The sequence below is a fragment of the Pistacia vera genome, unplaced genomic scaffold (assembly GCF_008641045.1).
Source record: "Pistacia vera cultivar Batoury unplaced genomic scaffold, PisVer_v2 Contig495, whole genome shotgun sequence".
In the NCBI taxonomy this organism is placed as follows: domain Eukaryota; kingdom Viridiplantae; phylum Streptophyta; class Magnoliopsida; order Sapindales; family Anacardiaceae; genus Pistacia; species Pistacia vera.
The window spans coordinates 744455-767230 of NW_022196329.1; the positions used below are offsets into that span (position 1 = coordinate 744455).

The window sequence follows — 22776 nt, forward strand, 5'->3', positions numbered from 1 at the left end:
GTAACACTCCATGTTACAAAAATTTATTCCACACTCTAGATTGAACCATTGCCCAACTACGGTCTGATTGCATGCAAGCAACCACTTGGATAGCTCAAGCTCCACTCGAACTTGGACAGCGAAAGATACCTTCAAACTCACAAGCTTGAACTTCCTTCAAGCTTTAACAAGGAACCAAATTCCTTAACACTAAATAACAAGATATTAGATCGTCTAAGAAATGAGCAATTCACATAAAGGAACTTGACAAAAAAGCCCTGTAAAATTTCAGAGAACAAAAAAATGGAATATTCAGGTTCAAAGGAGCAAGGAAGAAGATGACAATATATATTCTTGCTCAAACAAATCTCAACAATACACGTTTCTACACTTTTTAACAACCTTTTGTTGGACCACCCTTGGAAAGAATGACCCTATAAGTAAACTTATCATGCAAGTTTCTGAAGAATATAAGAAAAATATCTTCAAATATAACAAGAGTGAGACACCTGTACTGTGAAAAACTAATGATAAAATGTTTATACATAAAAGAAATGTGCCCCTTTTTTTTTTAATATGATCCTATGAACAAGACAATGTGTACACATACAACAATATGTTATAACATGTGCAAGCAATATACAACACATTACAATATCCTTATTTTAAAAAAAATTCAAACAAGGGTTCTTGATGACAAGAATGCACTAGTAGACAAAATTAAAGTCAAATTTCTTGTAGCATAGATATAAAGTTTTTTGCCCTTAGTGTATTACTAACATCGGAAATACAGTTTGGGTTTAAAGAAAATTGAAATGTCACCTCTTCTCTTGTGATCGAATGACAAGCTCTTTAGCCATTAGGGTTAGTTATACCCAAGAATCTTGTGTTCGGGTCTACCTAGATTCATTGGGCTTGTAGGGTATTCTATGGTTTTGAAGATTAGACGGGTTCGACTGGCAATTGTGCTCGGAAATTGAAGTGTGTAGGAGAAAATATTGTTTTACATACAATTTATGCCTATGTAAAGGTGAATTCATCTTCATAAGCACTAACTACTAAAAAAAAAAAAAAAATGAAGAGAAAAGAGAAAGAGGACATTACATACTTAAACTGGCTATAAAAGGTTTAAAGGAGAGTGGTTGTCAAGAGTATCAAACCTTTTCATGAAAACATATCAGCTTGGAGAAGATTCCAAATGTCAGGTCCAAAGTTTGAACAAACTAAAAAAGTAATTGAATAAATTAAGAAATGCTCATTTATGTAATTACTCCTTGGCTAATTAAAATTCCACCTTCCATTTACAGTTGTTTTTATTCTGGAAGCATTGCTTCAATGCTTTGGCCAATTCAGATAAGTTAAAAAAACCATTTCACTTTTGTTAATTTAACCATAAATATTTTATTTGTTAAAACTACAGCCAAAACACCCCGAAAATAAAAGCAGAAAAGTAAAGAAGATACATGATTTACCCTAATTTATTTCAATAAATGAACTATCCAACAATTAAATAGAGTATTTTTATTGAGTATTAAAAAACTGTAGCAAATACAATGTAAATGAATGCAGTTCACTCTTGCTCTCTATTCTTCACTCTAGGTTTTCAACTACTACAAAATGCTATAAATAGAAAACCTAACTCCATATGGTTTACCCGATCTAAGTCAACCCGGCCCAAATATAAGAAAATTAATTCTGAACCCAATTACTAATTGGGCTTATCGTGAAGGGGACACTGTCGAATGAGTCGGTGTAAGTCGATAATTTATCAAAGCTAAGAGAAGTATAAACCATATTTAATATTATACATTTCTTTTAAAATTTTTCATTTTAGTAAACACAAGAATTACAAGACTAAAAAGGAGGCGGAAAAAAAAAACAAAAGAATCCGAAATATTACCCAAATAGTTGATATTTATTTGTAATAAAGCATAAATTTATTTACTGTGGAGGAAACTGAAACTATGTTTATCAGATCAAGTGCTTTGTTGCTGTATGACTTGAAACTTCTAAATTTCTAATATACCCAAATGAGAAGAAGGTTATGTTGCATTGCAAAACACACAACTTAAATCAATATTTTTTTCCCCCTAAAAGTCAGTATCAAAATAGATTGACATGACATTTTATGTTAGATGACTGCAAAAGTGGAAGAACAAAAAGAAACTAATCAAAGGGGACAGATACGTACCATCCAATTAACTACAAATTTCAAAACGTTTGCCCCCCACCATTCCGTCCATGCTCTGCATTACAAAGGTAAGAATTCCAGAACTCGTCAGAAATCAGTAACGATATAGCGAAGGAAAATTATTTACTCAAGTAACTGAGAAATAAGTCATACATAATCAGAAAAGTTTATTGATAAATTTGAAGACAAGTTTCAACCTGTTGATGCAGAATTCTCCTTTGCATAACGACTGTACTCAGCTATTCTTGGTATAACCTCCCACCGAAGATTTTTCCAATCCGGATCATGTCTTCAATGGTTTTAATAATCAGATTTTGGAGAGAGGGGAAATTTTATAGCTTGTTCCATTTGATCAGTAAGTCTTGGACATGACAAAATTTTCAAATCCACTAAAGAAGTGAGCTTTTCATCATTTCCACCGACAGAGATTCTACATCGGAATTTTAAACATATGTATAGACTTTAAATTGGACAGCGTGGCAGAAACTCTATTCATCAACATCATCGTCTGCTGCAGTGGTTTTGAACTCGTCTCGCTCAACTTTAGTTCTTCTAGAGATGGATACAGCGGCATAAACGTCAAGTTGGGGCAAGTTTGGATATCTAATTTGGAAAGACAATGAAATGAAGGCAACTCTGTCCATTATCAGCATCTCTCCTCACCATCCCTTTAATTTAGGACAATGATAGATTGCCAGTTCCTTAAGTAATGGGAAGAATGTTGAATAACTAGTACTTGCTTCCTCCGAAATGTATTCCACCACATCTAGATATGCAAAGAGACAAACCCTCAAATGAGGTAATTGATCCAACGGTGGGATACATTGGCATCTCTTACATTCTTTTATGCTAATTGAAGTTAGCTTTGTGAGAGAGGATAGCCAATTACATAGCTTCACACCTGTAAATAAACTTATATTAAATTTTTTAAGATTTGGGTGTGGCTTTAGAGCTTCTAACACATTTTCATCAGTCTTTTGAACCTCTCCATTTGCACTTCTCCCCAATCCAATATTAGAGACCAAAGATATGGTCCTTTCCAAGTTGGCCAACTTGCCAGTTTCCTCGTACTTTAAATTTTTAATCTTCAGTTTTCCTCTTAAGTTGTTTAACCCCTTTAATCTTCTATCCCACTGTGTTTGCTATTTCTTTGACTTCTACAAATATTGATAGAGTCTGAAGATTAGTCAACATCCTATCCATAAGGCATTCCACATAAAGAATCACATTTTTTATTATAAGATGCCTAAGGTTCATCATTTTTCTAATACTCTTGGGTTCCTTAAGCTTGTCACAATGAGAGAGTCTAATGTTCCAATTCCACAGTCTCGACATCGAATCGGAAAGTTTTTCAATTGCATATAAGAAAAATTAAGATACGTAAATGCCCAAATTCACTAAATAAACTCTTTAGCTTACCATTTGAATGTAACAACTTCTTAAACTTTAACTGTCCAAAATCTAATGATCGCAAGTACCTATAACTTGAAAAAATTTCATAACCACCATCCAATCAAATCTCCAATTTGATCGATAAAATAAAAGTAAACTTCTTATATTTTTGGCACTATATAATGCAATTGGAAATTTCCATGAACTTTTTACGTCCCCACAATCAAGTGACACATGACACATTATCATCCACACTTTGAACCGTGCCTATAGTTGTGAAGGTGCATTCAGTTCCTGCAACTAATTTTGCAAGTTCACGTAAAAGATCATGCATCTATATGCAACTACATTGCCCCATTCATCATATTGTGGGTCTTGGAAAAATGACATCAAAAGTAAGTCGTAAAATATTTATTACCAACTTCTTCAAGACATCATTCTTACTAATGCTGAAGAAACCCTTGTGCCATCCAAAGATAAATCAACTTTTGCTTCTTAATCTTATAATCTTTGGGAAACAATGCACAATAAGCGAAACATTGTTTCAAATGTGAGGGAGATAATCATATAAGCTTGAGTATTGGTAAAATATCACTTTCTTTTCAATCACCTTTGACATTTCATTGTCCTTGAAATGCAACCAATCATCTTCCTCATTAATGCCATGAAGTAAGTGTCCTACTGTCATTATAACAAGAGGAACTCCTCCACACTTTGCCACAATCTCTTTTCCAAACTCTACTAGTTTTGAATCTTTTGGCTTTATCCCATCTGCAAAGGCTATCTGCGTAAACAAAGACCAAGACTTGTTTTCATCTAGCACTTTCAGGGATAGACATAGAGTTAAGTGTGCTAGTAATCCTAGCAACCTGCTCACTACGTGTAGTTACCAATATCTTCTTCCTCTTTCACCATCCATTAACAAGTTTTTAATTTGTCCCACATAATGGAATTTTCATTCCATATATCATCCAAAACTAGGAAAATTTTTTCCCATTAATTATTTCTTTGCGTAGGCATTCTTTCAATTGATCTATATCAAGTCCTTCAGTTTTCTTACCAGTTGCAGATTGGATATATTTTCCACAATTATTTTCTCATTAAAGTTATTAGATACACACACCACATCCTTAATTGAAAATAGTTTATAACGCTCATCATTGATACAAGTTGAGCAAGTGGCAGTCTTTCCTAATCCTCCAAATCCAAATATGGAGATGATGAAACATTCTCATTAACGTCTGAGTCCAATAGAAGTTGTATAACTTTTTTTTTATCATCATCTCTCCCTACAACCTTTTCAACACGTACAAAAGAGTGTTTCCCTTTCTATATCCATGACTCTTTTTTCATCAAGACTCTTAATAAGTTGGAACTTTGATCTTTTCAATCACATCTAGTTTCTCCCTAATAGTCTTAATCTTATGAGCTATATTAAGACTATTAATCTGATTAGATTTGGAGAAAAAGATGCAACCTCCATTGCAAATTTATTTCCAGTCATTACCTCCCCATTGAAGGTAAGTAGAGAAATCGTCCAGCAAGTCATCAGCTTCATAAAATGCATCTTTGAGCCTTTGAATCCAATATGTCACCGCATAGTTCTTTCTGCTGTGCTGCTCCTCAGCATCTAGAAGTACAAGTCTGATAGTGTGGACAGTGGTACTAAGTTTTTGAATCTCATCTTTAACACCCCATGCCAATTTGCCTTCTCGGACAACCAAGGACCCCAACATTTTGAAGATTTTCCCTGCAATGCCAAATACAATTCCTTCTGCCATTTGTTCTTGGTTTCAGTGATAAAAATTGATTTTAAGAGGGTGAAGTTAGAAGGGTAGTTGTAAAATTGATTGTAAGATCATGTTACTCATATTTATAGACAAAAGTAATTCCATTCTTGATCAACACAAAAATTTAAAATATGAAAAATGATACTTGACTTAATGATGGAAATTAATCCCAATTAAGCTAGAAGAAAAGTAATATATACTTGGCGTAATGATAGAAAAAGAAAAGCAACTATCAGCACAAGATCTTGCTTTCCTTTGGTACTAATCAAACATTAGTACATTTTTAAGTTTTAACATATTAGCACCCATTTATCTTATATAATTATTTACTCAAAAGGCAAGAAAACAATTTTCACTATAATTTTGAGATTGCCTTCCAAATACCTAAAATTTTAGCCCCTTTGATGGTTAAATTTTGAGTAGTTTATAACTTTTTATAAGTGACTTCAAGGATTACGTGATTACAAAAATAAGATTAAAACTTACTTTTTATTGTTTTTCAAAAATCTTTGTAGAAAACGCGTTTTCTGTAATTTTAATTTAAGATTCCTATTTTTAGAAATTAATGACATCAAATCTGTTCCTAAATTTTGAAATTACAAAATTCAATTTTTTTAATTTATTTTTTTCCTCTAAACAATTTTGAAAATTAACATCAACATATATAATTTAACTTTTCTGATTAGATATTTTAGAGAGGTTGATGGGAAGGAACAAAATAGTTTCTTTAAAAATGTAAATCATAAAATTTCATTCTTGATATTTACATATCTACATATCTTTATGATTTACATTTTTATAAGATCAAATTTCATTTAATTTCATTAAAATTCCTTCTTTTTTATCTAATTTTAAAAATACACATGATTTTTGAAAGTTTTCACTTGATTTTCATTGATGTTAAAACACCCCCTTAAAAAATTTAAAGTATTAAAGAGACTATTTAATTCATGGAAAAACACGCATTTCAAGTTTATGTTTCACTTTTTACATCTCAAACGATGTTGCAGTAACCAACTATTCCAAAATGGTGGAATGCTATTTCTCTAAGGCCAAGAGTAGGAATACTATTGAAATTCTTGTTTGCCCCTATTTTAATTTTTTTTCCCAATTTTTCTTTGAAACGGTTGATTTAGAATTTAAATATTTTATAATATAATAATTAAAATATTATAGAACTTAAATTATTGTTTAAACATTATCACCATAACCTCTACCACCGCCAACAACACTACCACGTCATTGTCACTGGTTGTCGATTGTCGTTGGAAACACCCTATCAACATCATCACCAGCAAGTGCAGAACCTATTAAGCATGACAATGTTCCTCAACATTTCGGGGACCGTCCTGCCCCAACCCCGGTTTTTTTGGGGATAAGAGAGGGGGGGGGGGGGGGGGGTGTTTTTATCCCCGGCCTGGGGGGGGGGGGGGGGGGGGGGGGGGGGGGGGGGTTTAAACCCCGGTCGTGGGGGATGGGGTGGGGGTGGGTGATGCCTTTCCCTCGCCCCGTATATAATATATAAAATTAAAAATTATGTATATATATATATATATATATTTACTTTTCACTAATACCCCTATATTTCACCTAATTACACAATTATCCTACATATATAAACTCATATTTTCCCAATTTCTCTCACCCTAAACAATTGAACAAGAACAAACCTTGACCCATATTTATGTATAATTAATTATGTTTAAACGATTAATTTAAGTGTTTGTCATGTGGACAAGAATTAACTATTGTGTTTGGTAATGCTCAAATTAATTTATGTTTATATAAAATTAACGGGGTGGGGACGGGCCTCCACCATTCCTCTTTGGGGTGGGGAAGGGGAATTCCTGTCATCCTCGTAATGGGGATGGGACAGGGGTGGGGAGTGATTTTGAGGGCTAGGATGGGTATGGTGAATGAGATCCCCGCCCCCATGCTTATAACCTACGTCTAATAGTTTGGGTAGGTTCCAATAGCCACAGACACCATAGGTGACATCATGTGTGGCAACATGAATAATATGTCGTTGCATGTGATGTCACTTCACTGATCTTTGATGACCTAAATTTTCGTAGATTGATAGATTGTCGGACACCAATTCTGCACGTGTTAGCAGTGATGTCAAAACGTGAAGAAATGTTGTTGGGCTAGCACTATTGATCGATGATTGACCATTGTCAAAATTTAATTTTTTAGAGTTTTTATTTAAATAAAAAATAATATTTTCAATTTATTAAATAAAATAAACAATAATACTACCTGTCCGAACTAGACCTGACAAACGGGCGGGCCAGGTAGGTATGGGCCAGGTAACTGCAGGTAACAGGTTAAACGGACATGGGTAAACAAGTATATTTTTGGAACGGATAAAAATATGCATCACTTGTACCAACCCGTACAGGTACAGATGGACCCACGGGTCACCCGCAAAAAGAACCCAAACAAAGTTACAAAACCCCGAAAGATAAAAGATAGAACTCTCTCGGTAACTGCGCATATTTGTATTTTTACTTGGGCTCTCATTTCTAATCTTGTCTTCTTCCTCTCATTTCCTCTTACAATAAAATTTTGAGTCAAATAAAGCTCATCACCACACTCATTCTCACCCATTCTCACTAAGACTCCACCCAATGCCACTCGTTTTTGTTTTTTTTTTTTTTTTGTTTTTTTTTTTAAGCATTATTCATGGATGTAATGGAGAAAATAGAAAACTAAAAATTAAAAGTTGCAACCACAGCAGAGGAAGGAGAAGCAACAGTGGAGATAAGAACAATGGCTTCCACAACACAAATCTTCTTTGTTGATCTAAAACTCTCTCTCGACTATGCTTTCTCTTTGTCTATCTTCTTCTCTTTGCTTTTGTAGCTGCTTTGTTATATATTATGAACTATGAATATCAAGAGTTTAGATTCATGAGAATGAATGACAAAACGAGACCCTAAATCTCTAATTCCTATCGCATTATTCCTATTTCAATTTGTTTTAAATTCTGTGGGTACTCGTAGGTATCACTCGGTCCACTCGCAAATTTTATGGGCGGGCTGAGCATAGGTAACTTTGGAACGGATAAATATTATAGGCTCCGTTTGGTTCAAAATTTGGGGGTTTTGGGAAAAGTTTTTTGAAAAAAGTTAAAAAAAGTTGAATTGGGCGGGTATTACGATGTAGGATTTATAAATTAATAAAATACCCTATATATTTATTTTTTTTCAAAATACCCCCTATAATAAAACATTAAAAGATAACAAAAATACCCCTAACCTACCCTCAAACACCCCCAGTCGGCCATCACCACCGGAGGTGGCCGAAGTCACCTTATGGACGCATGACCGGCTGGATCTTGCCGGTCATGCGCCAATATGGCCTTTTCCGGCCAGATCCACGGTGGATCTGGCCGGCAAAGGCCAGATCTACGGCCAGATCTGGCCGTCAACCGCCAGATCTGGCCGTATTTGCTCTCAACGACGGCCAACAAACGGTCGTCGTTGATGGTCAACGACGACCGTTTGTTGGCCATCGTGACCGACTATTATGGCCAAAGATCTGGCCGTCAACGGCCAGATCTTTGGCCTTAGATCTGGCCTTTTCCGGCCAGATTCAGCCGGTAGTGCACCATCCTACCAGATTTCGGCCATTTTTCGGCGGTGGTGGCCGGAATCTGTTAAATGTGGATTATTGGGGTGTTTTTGTAATTTTAAAAAAAATATTTAGGGGTATTTAATTAAATTATCAAATTTAAGGGGTTTAAAAAAAAGTTGAATAATATTGGGAGTAGTATTCCCAAAAATCTGAGTTTTTGGGTATTTTACTGTTTAACTTTTTTGGGAATACTAAAAGTAGTATTCCCAAAACTGAAACAAACGAAGCCATAGACATCTGTAACTGTCCATTTTACTTGGGTACCGCATACCCTCGGATATGGGTCAAAGATTATTAGGTCTAGTCCGAACTCTTATCTTAAAAATAGTATCCCATGATGAGACAAACTGGAGGCCACTTCCACATCATTAATCAACTTAAATATATAAAAAATTATAATGAAATCCCTATAAACTGTAATTTTATACATTAACCCACCATCACTATCATATTAATCTTTTATTCTCAAAAACAATTAGACTTTTATTTCGACATGCCTCTTCTATTTCATACGCAAAAAATAAAAAATCGAATCAAATTTGTGCAACTTCAATTGCCGGTATTACATTCTTCAAATTAAAAATCTAAACAATTTTAAAGGCAACTTCAATCGGCTATATTTCTCTATTCCTCTTTTATTTCTTATACAAATAAATTAAATAAAAAACGCTAATCAAATTTGGGGCAACTCCAAGCAGTCACACAATCACACTTGAGTTTTAAAATTTCAATGTGTTCAAAGACCCGTTTAGGAAATAAGGAAATGAGCACTTGAATTGTGATGAGAAACACTTCGTTAATTAGTGAAACACATCGTTAATTAGTGATTCCTTTCTTGTTCTTGGTGACCTCAAAAAAAAAAAAAAAAAAAGATACTTAATGCTAATTCGAAGAACTTCTACTCGTTAGAATAGAATTAAAAGAAATTACTTATGAATCTTAATTTCTAGACTTATAATCCTTTAACACATTAACTTAATATCAATAATATATGGAATGGAAATTTCAAAGCTTTAAAAACAAGTTTATATATAAAAGAAAATTTTAAATCTTGGTGCGTTTGACTTATTATTTATGCCCATATTCCCAATCATATTCTCCAAATAATGTTTGACACATTATTCTAGAAATATTAACCTATTTTTTTAATTACTTTTAGACACCATCAGGTTATTGATTTCATTAAATACCCCCTGAAAAAAAAGTTTAAAAAGTAACAAAAACACCCCCGCGATCCATACTTGCCAGATTTTGGCAACCATCGTCGGTGGTAGGCGGAATCTGCCACAACGGTGAATTACCAACAGGAACTGGCCAGTAATTCACCGATCTGGCCTTTTCCAGCCAGATCCACAGTGGATCTGGCCGAAAAAGGCCAAATTTGGTCATCGTTGACTGACAACGATGGCCATATCTTTGGCTGTCGCTGACGACCAAAGATGGCCTTCTTTGGCCTTTTCTGACCGTCAACGGCCACATATGGCTGTAGATCTAGCCTTTTCCAGCCAGATCCGTGGTGGATCTGGCCGGAAAAGGCCATAGCGACTCCATATCGGCTAGATCCGGCCGATATGTGTCGTTATGCAATTTTCCGGCCAGATTCCGGCGGTGGTGGCCGAAATCTGGCAATGCGGGTGGTGGGGGTCTTTTTGTTATTTTACATATTTTTATATATTGGGGTATTTATTAAATTAGCAAACTTAGGGTTTTTTTTATAAATTTTTAAATTTTACCTCGTAATATTCCCATATTCAATTATCCAATTCTATCCTCAAAATCCTATCCAAAATAATAAAACAAACGCACTCTATTATTGTTTATATCCTTATGAATTGATTTTATATGTTATATTCTATTACACAAATATTGCTCTGTACTAGCCATGTAACATTATTAAATAAAAGAAAAAAATAGTTAGACATAAAACATTATTTAAATAAAATATAAAATCTATATTACATGGTTATTTAGCTCATCCCATCCCATCCCACCATAGTGGCGGCATAGCCTTTCACATATCTAAAAGAACATAATAATATTTAATTCTGAAAATAAATCCACAGATCATTCTTATTTCAATTTTGTCGCTTCATTTTCGTCTTCCTCTTCTCTCAATGCTGCACCGTCTCTCCCACGACCTTCTCTTCAGGTTCCCGGTAACTCTCCTTTACAATAGCTTTTTATTCTTTGAATTTGTTTGCTGGGTTTTGGTTTAAATTTGGTTCTATACTTCTGTATATTAATATAATCCTGAGTCATTGCTCGTAACTATTCAATTTACTGATTCATGAATAATTATTATTTTTCTTTTTTAATTTTTTTTTTTTTTTCTGGGTATGATTTATGAGTGACATATGTGATATCTAGATCAAGGACTTTTTTTTTTCCTTTTTGTGGGAGCTGAAATATTTAAGGTTTGTTGTTTTTGAATGCTGGTTGTGCTAATTGAGAGCCAAAATGATAGTGTGTGTTGGACTTGAGAGTGCTTTGGGAACTGCCAGAAGTGCTTTTAAATGTTCAAAAGTGGCTTTATGTTAATTTTGTGGAGCTGGGTTTAAAAGTGATTTTGAAGGAAGTGTTTTTTTAGTAGAAGTGCTTTTCATAAAAGCACTTAAGTGTACCTTAATTGTTTATTTAGTGTTTTTTTAAAACTCACTTTACTCTTTAAGAGCTGTTTGTTGTCACAAGATAAATAGAGAATTATCTACTGCTTCTCCCAAAAGCACTTTTTTAATAGCATTTTTATTGGTTTCAGCTAGACACTACAGTAGAGCTTACAGCTTTTAGCTTTTAACTATTTGACAACATTTTCCAGAGGCACTTCCCAAACTCCCTATGATCATCCGGAAAAATTGTGGCTATTTTTAGTTGATGTTTCACTACTTTCTTATTTTGAATTGCAGTTAAAAAAAGATTTGAAAGTGGTATTTGCCAAAACCTATCTAAAATTACACTTGCCGGGAACAAAGATCTGTGTGGGAGAGTCCTGGGCTTAGATTGCCAGATCAGAACCCATGATAAATCAGCACTGTTAAATGCTTGGGGACTTGCTGGAATTGTGGTCGGAAGTGCATTGATCATTTTAACTGTAGTATGTGCTCTGCGGAAATGGATCGTAAGAAGCCATAGGCAAAATGATCCTGAGGATAATGAGGAAAGCAAGCTAAATAGTTTCATTGATCAAGATCTCTATTTGTTAAGTAGTAGCAGATCCAAGGAGCCTTTGAGCATCAACGTTGCTACATTTGAGCAGCCTCTCCTGAAATTAACCTTGGTTGACATTATTGAAGCCACCAACAACTTCTGCAAGACAAACATAATTGGAGACGGTGGTTTTGGAACTGTATACAAAGCCACTTTGCCTGATGAGAAATCTGTTGCAGTTAAGAAGTTAAGCGAGGCTAAAACACAGGGTAACCGAGAATTCATCGCTGAAATGGAAACCTTGGGTAAAGTGAAACACCAAAATCTTGTGCCATTGCTAGGATACTGCTCATATGGTGAGGAGAAGGTCCTTGTTTATGAATACATGGTAAACGGGAGCTTAGATCTTTGGCTAAGGAATCGCACTGGAGCTCTAGAAGTCCTCGATTGGCCTAAACGTTGCAAAATTGCATGTGGTGCTGCTCAAGGGCTAGCTTTTCTTCACCATGGTTTCATCCCCCACATCATCCACAGGGATATCAAAGCCAGCAACATCTTGCTAAATGAAGACTTAGAGGCAAAAGTTGCTGACTTTGGACTAGCTAGACTGATAAGTGCCTGTGAAACCAATGTCAGCACCGACATTGCCGGAACATTTGGTTACATTCCACCAGAGTACGGTCAGAGTGGCAGATCTACCAACAAGAGATGTTTATAGCTTTGGAGTGATCCTTCTTGAATTGGTGACTGGGAAAGAGCCAACTGGACCTGACTTCAAAGAGAAAGAAGGCGGCAATTTGGTGGGATGGGTGTTTCAGAAGATTAAGAAAGGGCAGGCTGTTGATGTTCTGGATCCTACCGTCCTCAATGCGGATTCAAAGCCAATGATGCTTCAAGTTCTGCAGATCGCTGTTGTATGCCTCTCAGATAATCCTGCTAACAGGCCAACAATGCTTCAAGCATTAAAATTCCTTAAAGGAATCAGAGATGTCTGAATAGAAGTGGCAAATAATTACAGGTTTGCCTAATTTAACTGTTGATTTTGTTGATTCATATATGTTCTATTTCTTTCACAAGTATGCACGACACCAAATATAGTAGCTAGCAACTTGCAAGCCTAAGCCCTTGCATGCATATAGAACAGCAAAAAAAAAAAAAAAAAAAAAAAAAAAAAAAAAAGAAAACCAAAAAAAGGCTAATTGGGACTGGATGTAGCCACATAAATTCATTTGTGCAGTGTGATTTATGATTGATTTCTTGGTTAATTGCACCTTTTCAACCGAAAAAGTTTACATAGGAGCTGGAAGCACTCCTTTGCATTATGCTGCTTGTGGAGGAAATTTAAAACGCTGTCAGGTGAGAATTCTACTATCCTTTAAAGATTTTCATAAATGACTTTGAGATGACAATCGTACTATTTCTGCAGATCCTTCTTGCAAGGGGTGCTAGTCGAATGTCTTAGAACTGCAATGGGTAATTAATTGCCTATGGTTTCTCTTGCAATGTGTGCTCTATAGAATTCAATCATTGGTTGATTTTGTTTATGATTGGGAGGTAATAAATAACATATTCCTGTTTGTGCAAATATGACACGTTGCAATTAATCTTTGCCGAATGTGGGTTGCAATCCTCAGATGATGCTGATACTTGTGCTGTCTGCCTGGAGAGAGCATGCACGTGTTGCTGCTGAAGCTTCCTTCTTTCTTTGACTATTTTTATTTTTTCAAATGTTGTTTGACATTGATCTCTGTCTTATCTGATTAACGTATCTTTATTAGCTTGTGATGGAGTAGCTCTAAAACAAGGAATATTACTTGCATAATTAATTCCTTCATTATTGTTAATACCAGCATCCTTTCTGTTTGGTTCATTTTGTGTATAGGTTTTCTTTAACAATACTTTTATGAAAAACTCTAAATTCAACCCTAATTGGGTGAATAGTATCACCTAAGATAGGTCTAATTGGGTGAATTTACTTTTTAATGGAGCCCATAATCCCACTTAGTAAAGCCCATAAGCATATAACACTTCAACTTGATCATAAATGATAACAAAATCAATTTTTTAACCAAGTTTCACTCTTATGTCAAACCTCAACTTGTTCGGTTTTCGAATAAATCAAGATGATGCCAACTCTACCCGACTAAAATCTAATTATTTGACAAAAGCTACCTCTATGTAATTTAGAGAAACATTACTAGAACCAAAGCTAGTTAAAGCATTTGTAGAGTCCAATTTGTAGATTTTGCCTACCTTCAAAATAGATACAATAAAAGCATATATAAGCTAGTTTCGTCCTCATCAGAAGGTTTTAATCATAGTATTACTTGTCCGATAGGCAAAGACAAAACAGATGATTGAAAATTCTCAAGTAAAGATAAGATTTTAAGAAGTTATACCTCTAATAATAAAACTAATAACAACATAACATATTAAGATTACCGTAAAATGTTACATATTGATAAATCTTGATTTTTTGTCATTAATCTTATAAAAAACAAAAAATCATGATAAAAATTAGTTAGAATCAGAAAATGAGATTGAGCAGACATACCCATGTATCCAAAGGGAGAAAGACTTAATTTGCAATTCAAAAGAACTTGAATTTCTTATTTCTTTCATGTAATTGTTCCTCGTCATCATTGGTAGCAAGGCTTCTCTTAGCTGTTACAACATGCATAGTTGGATTGAACTCTTTCAGATCTTGCTCATATATTGGATGCGCTCCACTCCTCTTCACCTCCAATCCATGACATTCTTTAAATAAAACCTCAATGTGATTAAACTTGTCCTCCCACTCGCAAGGCCAATAGAATAACCAAACATGCTCTGAAATGGCATAGATGAATTCGTCATAGCAATAACCGAAAGGGAAAAAAATAGTATTTCTTACATCAATTTGCATACAGCATTGCAAAGACAATAAATCTGGAATATTGTTGGGGACAGGCAGATGGCTGCTAATGGCAAAAACAAAGCACACAAAAAATCCCATCAACTTCTTATTATAAAAAGTTGGAGGCCTTTCTATTCTTATTGAAGAACCCTCACTCTGATGCTTCAACCACAATGGAATTGCACTTCCAGGAACAACCAACCACAATTTAATACTTGGATTTTGCAAACAACGTACCTCAAATTAATTAAGGAAAAAGAAGTCAGATAATTAAATGCATAAAGTTTAATACATGTGCAAGTGAGAAAGAAAGAGAGACTGACCTTGAGGAAATCTTTCGCCATCAGTAGGGTCAAGCTTTTGTTGTTGAGCAATTTGAAGCAGTTTACACAAGAAATACAGAATTTTTTTACTGTTTCTTTGTAACGAAAAAGGATATTCGATCGAAGTTGTGGCAACGACTCGACCAACTTGCAATCGTCTAAGTAAAGATATTGAAGTTTTGAAAGATGACTGATGCTTGCAGGCAATGAAATGAAATTATTTGAGCTTAAATTTATGCGTTCTAATGAATATAAGCTTGCAAAGAAATCACTGGGGATTACTCCTTCCCCTAGATTACAGTCACTGAGATCCAATATTGTTAGAGAACACGAATTTGATAGAGAAGGCAATATCAAAGTCCTCAAATCTGAACTTCTTGGTGGCCCTTTGCATCCTTGAAAATTCAATTCTATAACATTCCTCAAAAGAAATATGGACGACACTGTTTGCGTTATAGCACTTCCATTTAGATTAATCTCCGTCAAACTTTCAAGTTCCCCCAAAGTCTCTGGTACATTTTCAAGTTTGGAGCATCTAGAGAGGTTCAAAGTGTGAAGAGATTTCAAACCATTTATAGATTTCGGAAGACTAATAAGACTAATGCCACCAGAGAGATCAAGAGTTTGAAGAGATCTCAAACCATTTAAAGATCTCGGAAGATTGATTAGACTACAACAACCAGATAGATTTAGAGCTTGAAGAGATCTCAAACCATTTATGGTACATGGAAGACGGACGAGTTTGGAGCAACCATGGAGATTCAAAGTTCGAGGAGATTTCAAGCAATTGATAATACTTGGAAGACTTGCAAGTTTGGAGCAACCAGAGAAATTGACAGTTTTAAGAGATATCAAATATTTTATAGAACTTGGAAGACTCTCAAGACTAGAGCAACCAGAGAAATTCAAAGTTTCAAGAGATCTCAAACCGTTTGTAGAATCCGGGAAAGTTGAAAGGTTAGAGCAACTAGAACGATCTAGAGTTTTAAGAGATGTCAAACCATATATTGAACTTGGGAGACTCACAAGACTGGAGCAACCAAAGAGATTCAAAGTTCTAAGAGATGTCAAACAATTTATATTACCTGGAAGAGTCAAGAGATTAATATTATGGTTTAGATGCAACTCTTCAAGTCCAATCAGAAGTTCAATTGACAATGGCATATTAATTTCAGTCTTCCTAAAGTATAGAAACCTCGTACGCCCCACAGTTCTCATAATCTCTGGAAACTTCTTCAGTTTTGGACAAGAACTAATCACAAATTCTTCAAGAGCTTCCATATGAATCTTGCTTGGAAGTGTTGTTAGACGAGCAATCAAACACATCCAAATAAATAAGTTTCTTGTAAACAAGAAAAGGTGATTGTATCTCATGCAATCTTGGACATCTAGAAAGAATCAACTTCTCAGGATTTGGAGCCCATGTGAGATCTGGAATTTTTTCAAGATTTTGACAATCTGTCAGACTAATTGATACCAATGTGTTGAAAGGTTGTCGGAAAAAAAAAAAAAAAAGATCTGCTTTTCTTAATTGACCGTGTTAAAAATAAATAATTAATTCCTAGGCAAAATTATATAAATACAAAGTTGGGATCCTGACTGATAATGTTGTTGATAAATAAGTTCATTTAATATGGTGCTAATGCATCAACAATCCCATAAGTTGGGATGCTAACTTTATATTCATAGTATTACTTATAAATATTTGGATGAATCAATCTTACCTTGACTATTCCCTTCCATGGTTGTTCGATGCTGCTACAATGCAAATTAAGTTTGACAAATTTATCTGGTTCGAAACTTGATGGCAAAGACTTTAAAGAATACCCATGCCATTCGAGCAACCGTAACTCATTAGAAAGGTATTCAAGGTCTTCTAGAAGCTGCACATTGTGAAGTTCAAGTAGTCTTAGATTGATCATCTTCGAAAAAACTTTAGCACTTATAATCAAATTCAGTTCCATTTTAACCATTATGCCTTCAACTCGTTTAGATCCCTAGAAAATATTAACAGCAAAATATAAGTGACGAACAAAACTATAAAGATAGTGATAGAATTGTTAGTTATTTAAATGGTTCAAGAAAATGAATTTAAAAATAAAAATACTTACTTTCTACTAAATTTCTTACCGTGTTTCTTTTTAGGACATGGTGAATATCTGTTGCTTCCCTCCTCCAAGGATTCTCTCTTAACAATTTGTTGACCCATAACTTGTAAAAAATCATGCATCCATAGTTTGTTGTCTTTTAAAATAGTTAGGAGAGATTTCTCAATAAGAATACTTATACCAATGGTTGCGGTAAAATCACAAGCATCAAGTATTCTTGTCACATAATCTCTTTTACACCCTTTGAAAAAACATGCAACATCGAGAAATATTTTCTTTTCCGTATTTTTTAGACAATCATAACTAATTTGAAGTTTATCTAGAACATCTTTTTCAGGTTCTCTTTGTAGTCTTTCTAGTGCACTCATCCATTCATTTGCAGTTCTACCGTACAAAAGAGAACCCAAAACTTCAAGAACTAATGGCACTCACCAGCATACTTCACAACACACTCAGACAACTTCGAATAGTCTTTGGGAGATTGATAGTTTCTAAAGGCCTTCAAACTAAGGAGTTGGATACTATGATCATGATTTAGTTCCTCAACCTTGTATACATGTTCTTCATCTACCCCGTGTGATTTCAACAAATGTTCATCTCTTGTGGTTATTATGATCTTACTGCCTAAGCCAAACCAATCATGACTTCCAACTAATTTCTTTAATTTGTTCCCCATTAACCACATCATCTAGAACAATAAGAACCTTTTTACAAGCCATTCTATTTTTTATCAAACTAATTCCATCATAGAAATTGTATATGTGAATATCACTTTCCATTAGGATTTCTGAAAGAAGTTGCTTTTGTAGAGAAACCAAACCATCTCTTTGTTTTGAAACTTCTCTAACATTAACAAGAAAACACCTTCCTTCAAATTCACCTAATATTGAATCATAAACAACTCTTGCAATTGTTGTCTTGCCTATTCCGCCCATTCCCCAAATCCCTATCCTGCGGACATCATTAAACTTTACATCGATAAGCATCTTCATTTTCTCCAAATGTGAATTTATACTTACCAGTGTTGGAGTTGTCGACTGCTTCAGCATTAATGGGTAACGGAGCCCGTAGGCGGTTTTGGGCTTTTCCATGTATAACCGCTGTAGGATTTCCTTTAAGTTATTAATTCCTTTTTGGGTTGGGCTTAGGAATAGAAATCCTTGTAAAACTAGGTTTAATCTCTTAAACCTAGTATATAAACATACTTTTCTCTTGTTATGAGTGTGAGAGCAATTCATTCATTATAAACGAGAAAGGTGAGGCATATTGCAATAATATTGACTCAGTTGGACGTAGCCCACATTGGGTGAACCAGGGTAAATCGCGCGTATTATTTTTTCTTTGTTTACTATTTGTTTTGTTTTACTATTATTATTTTGTTCCTATTGTAGTCTCTATTTCGTTCAACCAGGTCCTTAAGATCCATACATGTTGGAAAACTTAATTTACTTGATATGTTTGTGACAATTTCTTTAATAAAGTCTGACTCATGCCTACAGATTGAAAAAGATCAATAAGAATTGTTACTATAGCATAGTCTCGTACATATTAATCTACAAATAAAATAGTACATCAGACATGTTCTCTATGTATAAGTAGCATTAGAATAAGAAGATTTATTTTTCCATTCTTTTTTATTTTTTGTAATTACTTTGCAGATAATGAGTGTTAAATTTATTTATTTATATTTTCTCTATAAAAATTCGTTAAATGTATGAGGTAGAAAAAAAATTATTCTGAGCAGAAAATTTTATAGCTAGTACTTAACATTTTGAGCAATATAGAAGTGGTGTTGCCATGTCACAAGATACTAATGTGTTCAAAACAATTAATTCTTTGTATAAAATATTCGTCATTGATAAATAATTTATATTAAAAGAAATAATTTTTACCTGTCCTTCAAATCCCATCCAAAAATATCAGCCACCTTTCTCAAAGCAGTTGCACTTTTTCCATATTCTCCTTGAAAGTCTCTTCATGTTTAGAAAATGCTTTTTGAAAGTTTCTCTTTTGGTTCCTTACCGTTGATGGACCTACATCATAGAAAATCGGAATGATGGTTTGTCCTATTTCTTCTCCACATTGAACAATCTTAACAACTTCATCCAAACACCAAGTAGAAGAGGCATGGTTTCTTGAGAAAACAAAAATTGACATCCTTGATTCCTCAATTGCTTGATACAGTTCTCTTGAAGTGCTTTTTCCTTTCTCAAGTTTCTCATCGTCAATAAATACTTTAATTCCTTTTTGCTTCAAATAATTATAAAGGTGACCTGTGAAGCTCTTTCGAGTATCTTTACCTCTGAAGCTTAGGAAGACATCATATTTCCAACCCTTAGAAACATAATTAGAGGAAGAACGTGCAGATGAAGGAGTAGATGAAGAGACTCTTTGCATGTTCAATTCACAGTTTATAAAAACAATTTAATCCTCTGCATGAAACAGGAAAATTTGAAAGATAATTAAATTCTTGCTAACCAATATATATGTTTATTAGCTTGAATTACTCTCCATAAGATGAAATAATTGACATCTTAATTGTTATAGGAAAAATAATTCAAAGAAAATTTGAAATTAATCATAGATGCTACTTTAAGTAGATGCTCAGCTTGTTTAAAACATGAGTAATGCTATAGACTGAAATTTTACACCGAATTTTTGTACCAAAGGACATGGCAACTAGTCAGATGCGACCACGCTGGAGTCTTTCATGAATGAACGACCGTCCAACATTTATGAATGCCCGCCCATATTTAATGGACTTCCGTTCATATTATATGGATGAGTGTCCATCCCATCCAAAAAATTTTAAAAGAAAAATAATGGACGCCCGTCCATCTTATATGGACGGGTGTCATTTACTATGGATGGGCGTCCATATAACAATGGATGGGAGTCCATATAAGAATGAACGGGAGTCCATAGTAAATAGATAGGCGTTCACTTAGAATGGACGCCCGTCCATTGTTTAAAATAAAAAAATTTTAAAACAAAAATTATGGACGTCTGTCCATATATTATATGGACAAGCGTCCCTTTTAGATGGACGCCTGTCCATTGTTTGATTTAAATTTTTTTTGAAAAGATCAGTTCTGCATGTCATCTCATGAGCTCTTCACTGTGAAATTTAGACGTATCTGGTAGTTTTCATCTTGCAGATAGTCAAAGTCCTAACAGAATCTTTGACTCTTAAGAAGACCTCTATTCCAACCAAAGTTGCTAGGCTCATGCTTGTCTCTGATGTTCTCCATAATAGCAGTGCTCTTGTAAAAAATGCATCTGCTTACCGTACCAAATTTGAAGCAACATTACCTGACATAATGGAGAGCTTTAATGACTTGTATCGTAGTATAATTGGAAGGATTACTGCTAAGGCCCTAAAGGTGAGCAGTAATGGCAACTTTCATTTTGACTTCCTGTTGTATTTTTCATTTGTTCTGCCTCTGGTTTTGATGTGATAATTATTTGAGTTTCGGTAGGAACAAGTTTTAAAAGTATTGCAAGTATGGTCAGATTGGTTTCTGTTTTTAGATGCATATGTGAATGGATTACAAGCTACGTTTCTTCGGTCCGGGAATTCAGGTGTGACTCCTTTTCATTCTATCAGTGGTGATGCTTCAGAAATAGAAAAGAAAACTAGCTTTGAAAATACAAGTGACGATGGTATCCATCTGGTAAAAGCAAGTAATATCACAGGGTCCAAAATTAAGGGACGACCGTTCAAAAATGGTGAACGACCATCCCTTAAAATTTGTTAATATTAAAAGATGGACGCCCATCCTCTTATGAGGACGATCGTCCATAACTATGGACGTTCGTCCTCATAAGAGAACGGGCGTCCATAAACAATTTAGGCCAAATTTTTTTAGTTTAAACTATGAACAGGCGTCCATTCTAGGTGGACGGCTAGGAGTCCATTTCAAATGAATGGTTGTCCAATAACAATGGACGGTCGTCCATATTTGATAGACAACCGTTCATTTGTGGAATATTTGTTAACGTGATACATGGCTGTTAGAGTCATGAAAGTGACTCTATTTTGGTGATAAAAATACTCTAAGTGTGATTAAATTGAAGTATATTGAGACAATTAAAGAATTTATGAATTTATTCATGAAAATCGCTTCCTAATATTTTTCTTATGAATTTAACATGTTTAGAATGATTTTGGAAAGGATATGAGTTGATATTAGGTTGTGGTTTATGGATTAGGGGTGATTTTGTCTCATTTATGCTATTTAGGGGGTAAACTGTCATATTTATAAGGGCTAATTTTGTCATGTTTCAATTGTGTGTGACCAAAGTGATATTTTACATTTTGTTCTATAAAAGAAAACGAAAGGTCACGTTTTCCAGGAGGCTGTTCATCCATTTTTCGGCGATGTTTTGTCTCCTTTTCCAGTGAAGGTTTATCTTCCCCGACCATCTATCATCTTCATTAGTCGTCAATGCCACCGTGGGAAGTGATTTGCTGCCACGACATTTCATCTTCCCGCCGCCGCGACTCTTCGCATTCTAGGCTAGATTTCGCCATTTTCCGGTGACATTTGAGCTCCTTGAAGGTTGATCTCCCTTCCACACGGCCGGATCTACACATCCCAAGCTTCAGCTGTCGCAAAAACCGCCAGAATCAGCCATCTAGCCACTGCGACTCTTCATCTTCCAGCCGAGATCCAGCTCATTTCCGAAAACTTTTCACCTCCCTAAGACCTGATCTGAACTCCCCACCATTAGAGCTTTCCATCGGTACCTTCAGATCCCATTTCCGCCACCATTTTCCAGAAGACCTGCTGGAAAATTAACGTTTTCTGGCGAGTGCGACTGTTCGTATTCCAGGACGTCTGTTGGTCGTTTTCGGCCTTTCTTCGCATCATATCATTGTCAGTTGCCTCCTCTCCGCCATGATCAGCTTCGTTTCCACCGTTTCAGCCTCCGTCATCACCGCCATGAGCGGCTAAGTTCCTGGTTGTCTGTTACGGCGTAGGCGAAATCGAGATTAACTCCACGACTCTCCTCATCAGCTCTCGACTAGTTGGATGAGCCTGATTGTAGGACATTTGGTAGTATTGTGTTTCGAATTATATTTGTTTTCGTTTCATGTTTGATTTCGATACTTTAATATGATTTGAGCATAATTTGTGATGAATATTGTTGTCCATTGTGATTTAATGTTTCCATAGAACTTGCGGAATGATATATGTTGGTTTGAAATAATTGAATGACGAATATTGCTTTTCATTACTTCGCATCGATTGTAATTGAGTTGTGTTCGGATTTAATTTCATTTCTACTGTTGTTGCATTTATTATGAAGT

At 34.9% G+C, this 22776-nt stretch overlaps 1 protein-coding gene and 1 pseudogene across 1 annotated transcript; one reads left to right on the forward strand and one right to left on the reverse strand.

Moving 5' to 3' along the window:
- The first annotated feature begins 10395 nt into the window (after positions 1-10395).
- Positions 10396-13319, forward strand: LOC116105213 (leucine-rich repeat receptor protein kinase EMS1-like). The gene is given in 4 exon segments (XM_031391647.1): positions 10396-10476; positions 11018-11147; positions 11895-12840; positions 12842-13319. Coding segments are annotated over 4 exon segments (1446 nt in total). The 3' UTR covers positions 13131-13319.
- Positions 13320-14725: 1406 nt separating this feature from the next.
- LOC116105214 lies at positions 14726-19859 on the reverse strand (annotated as a pseudogene).
- Positions 19860-22776: the final 2917 nt, after the last annotated feature.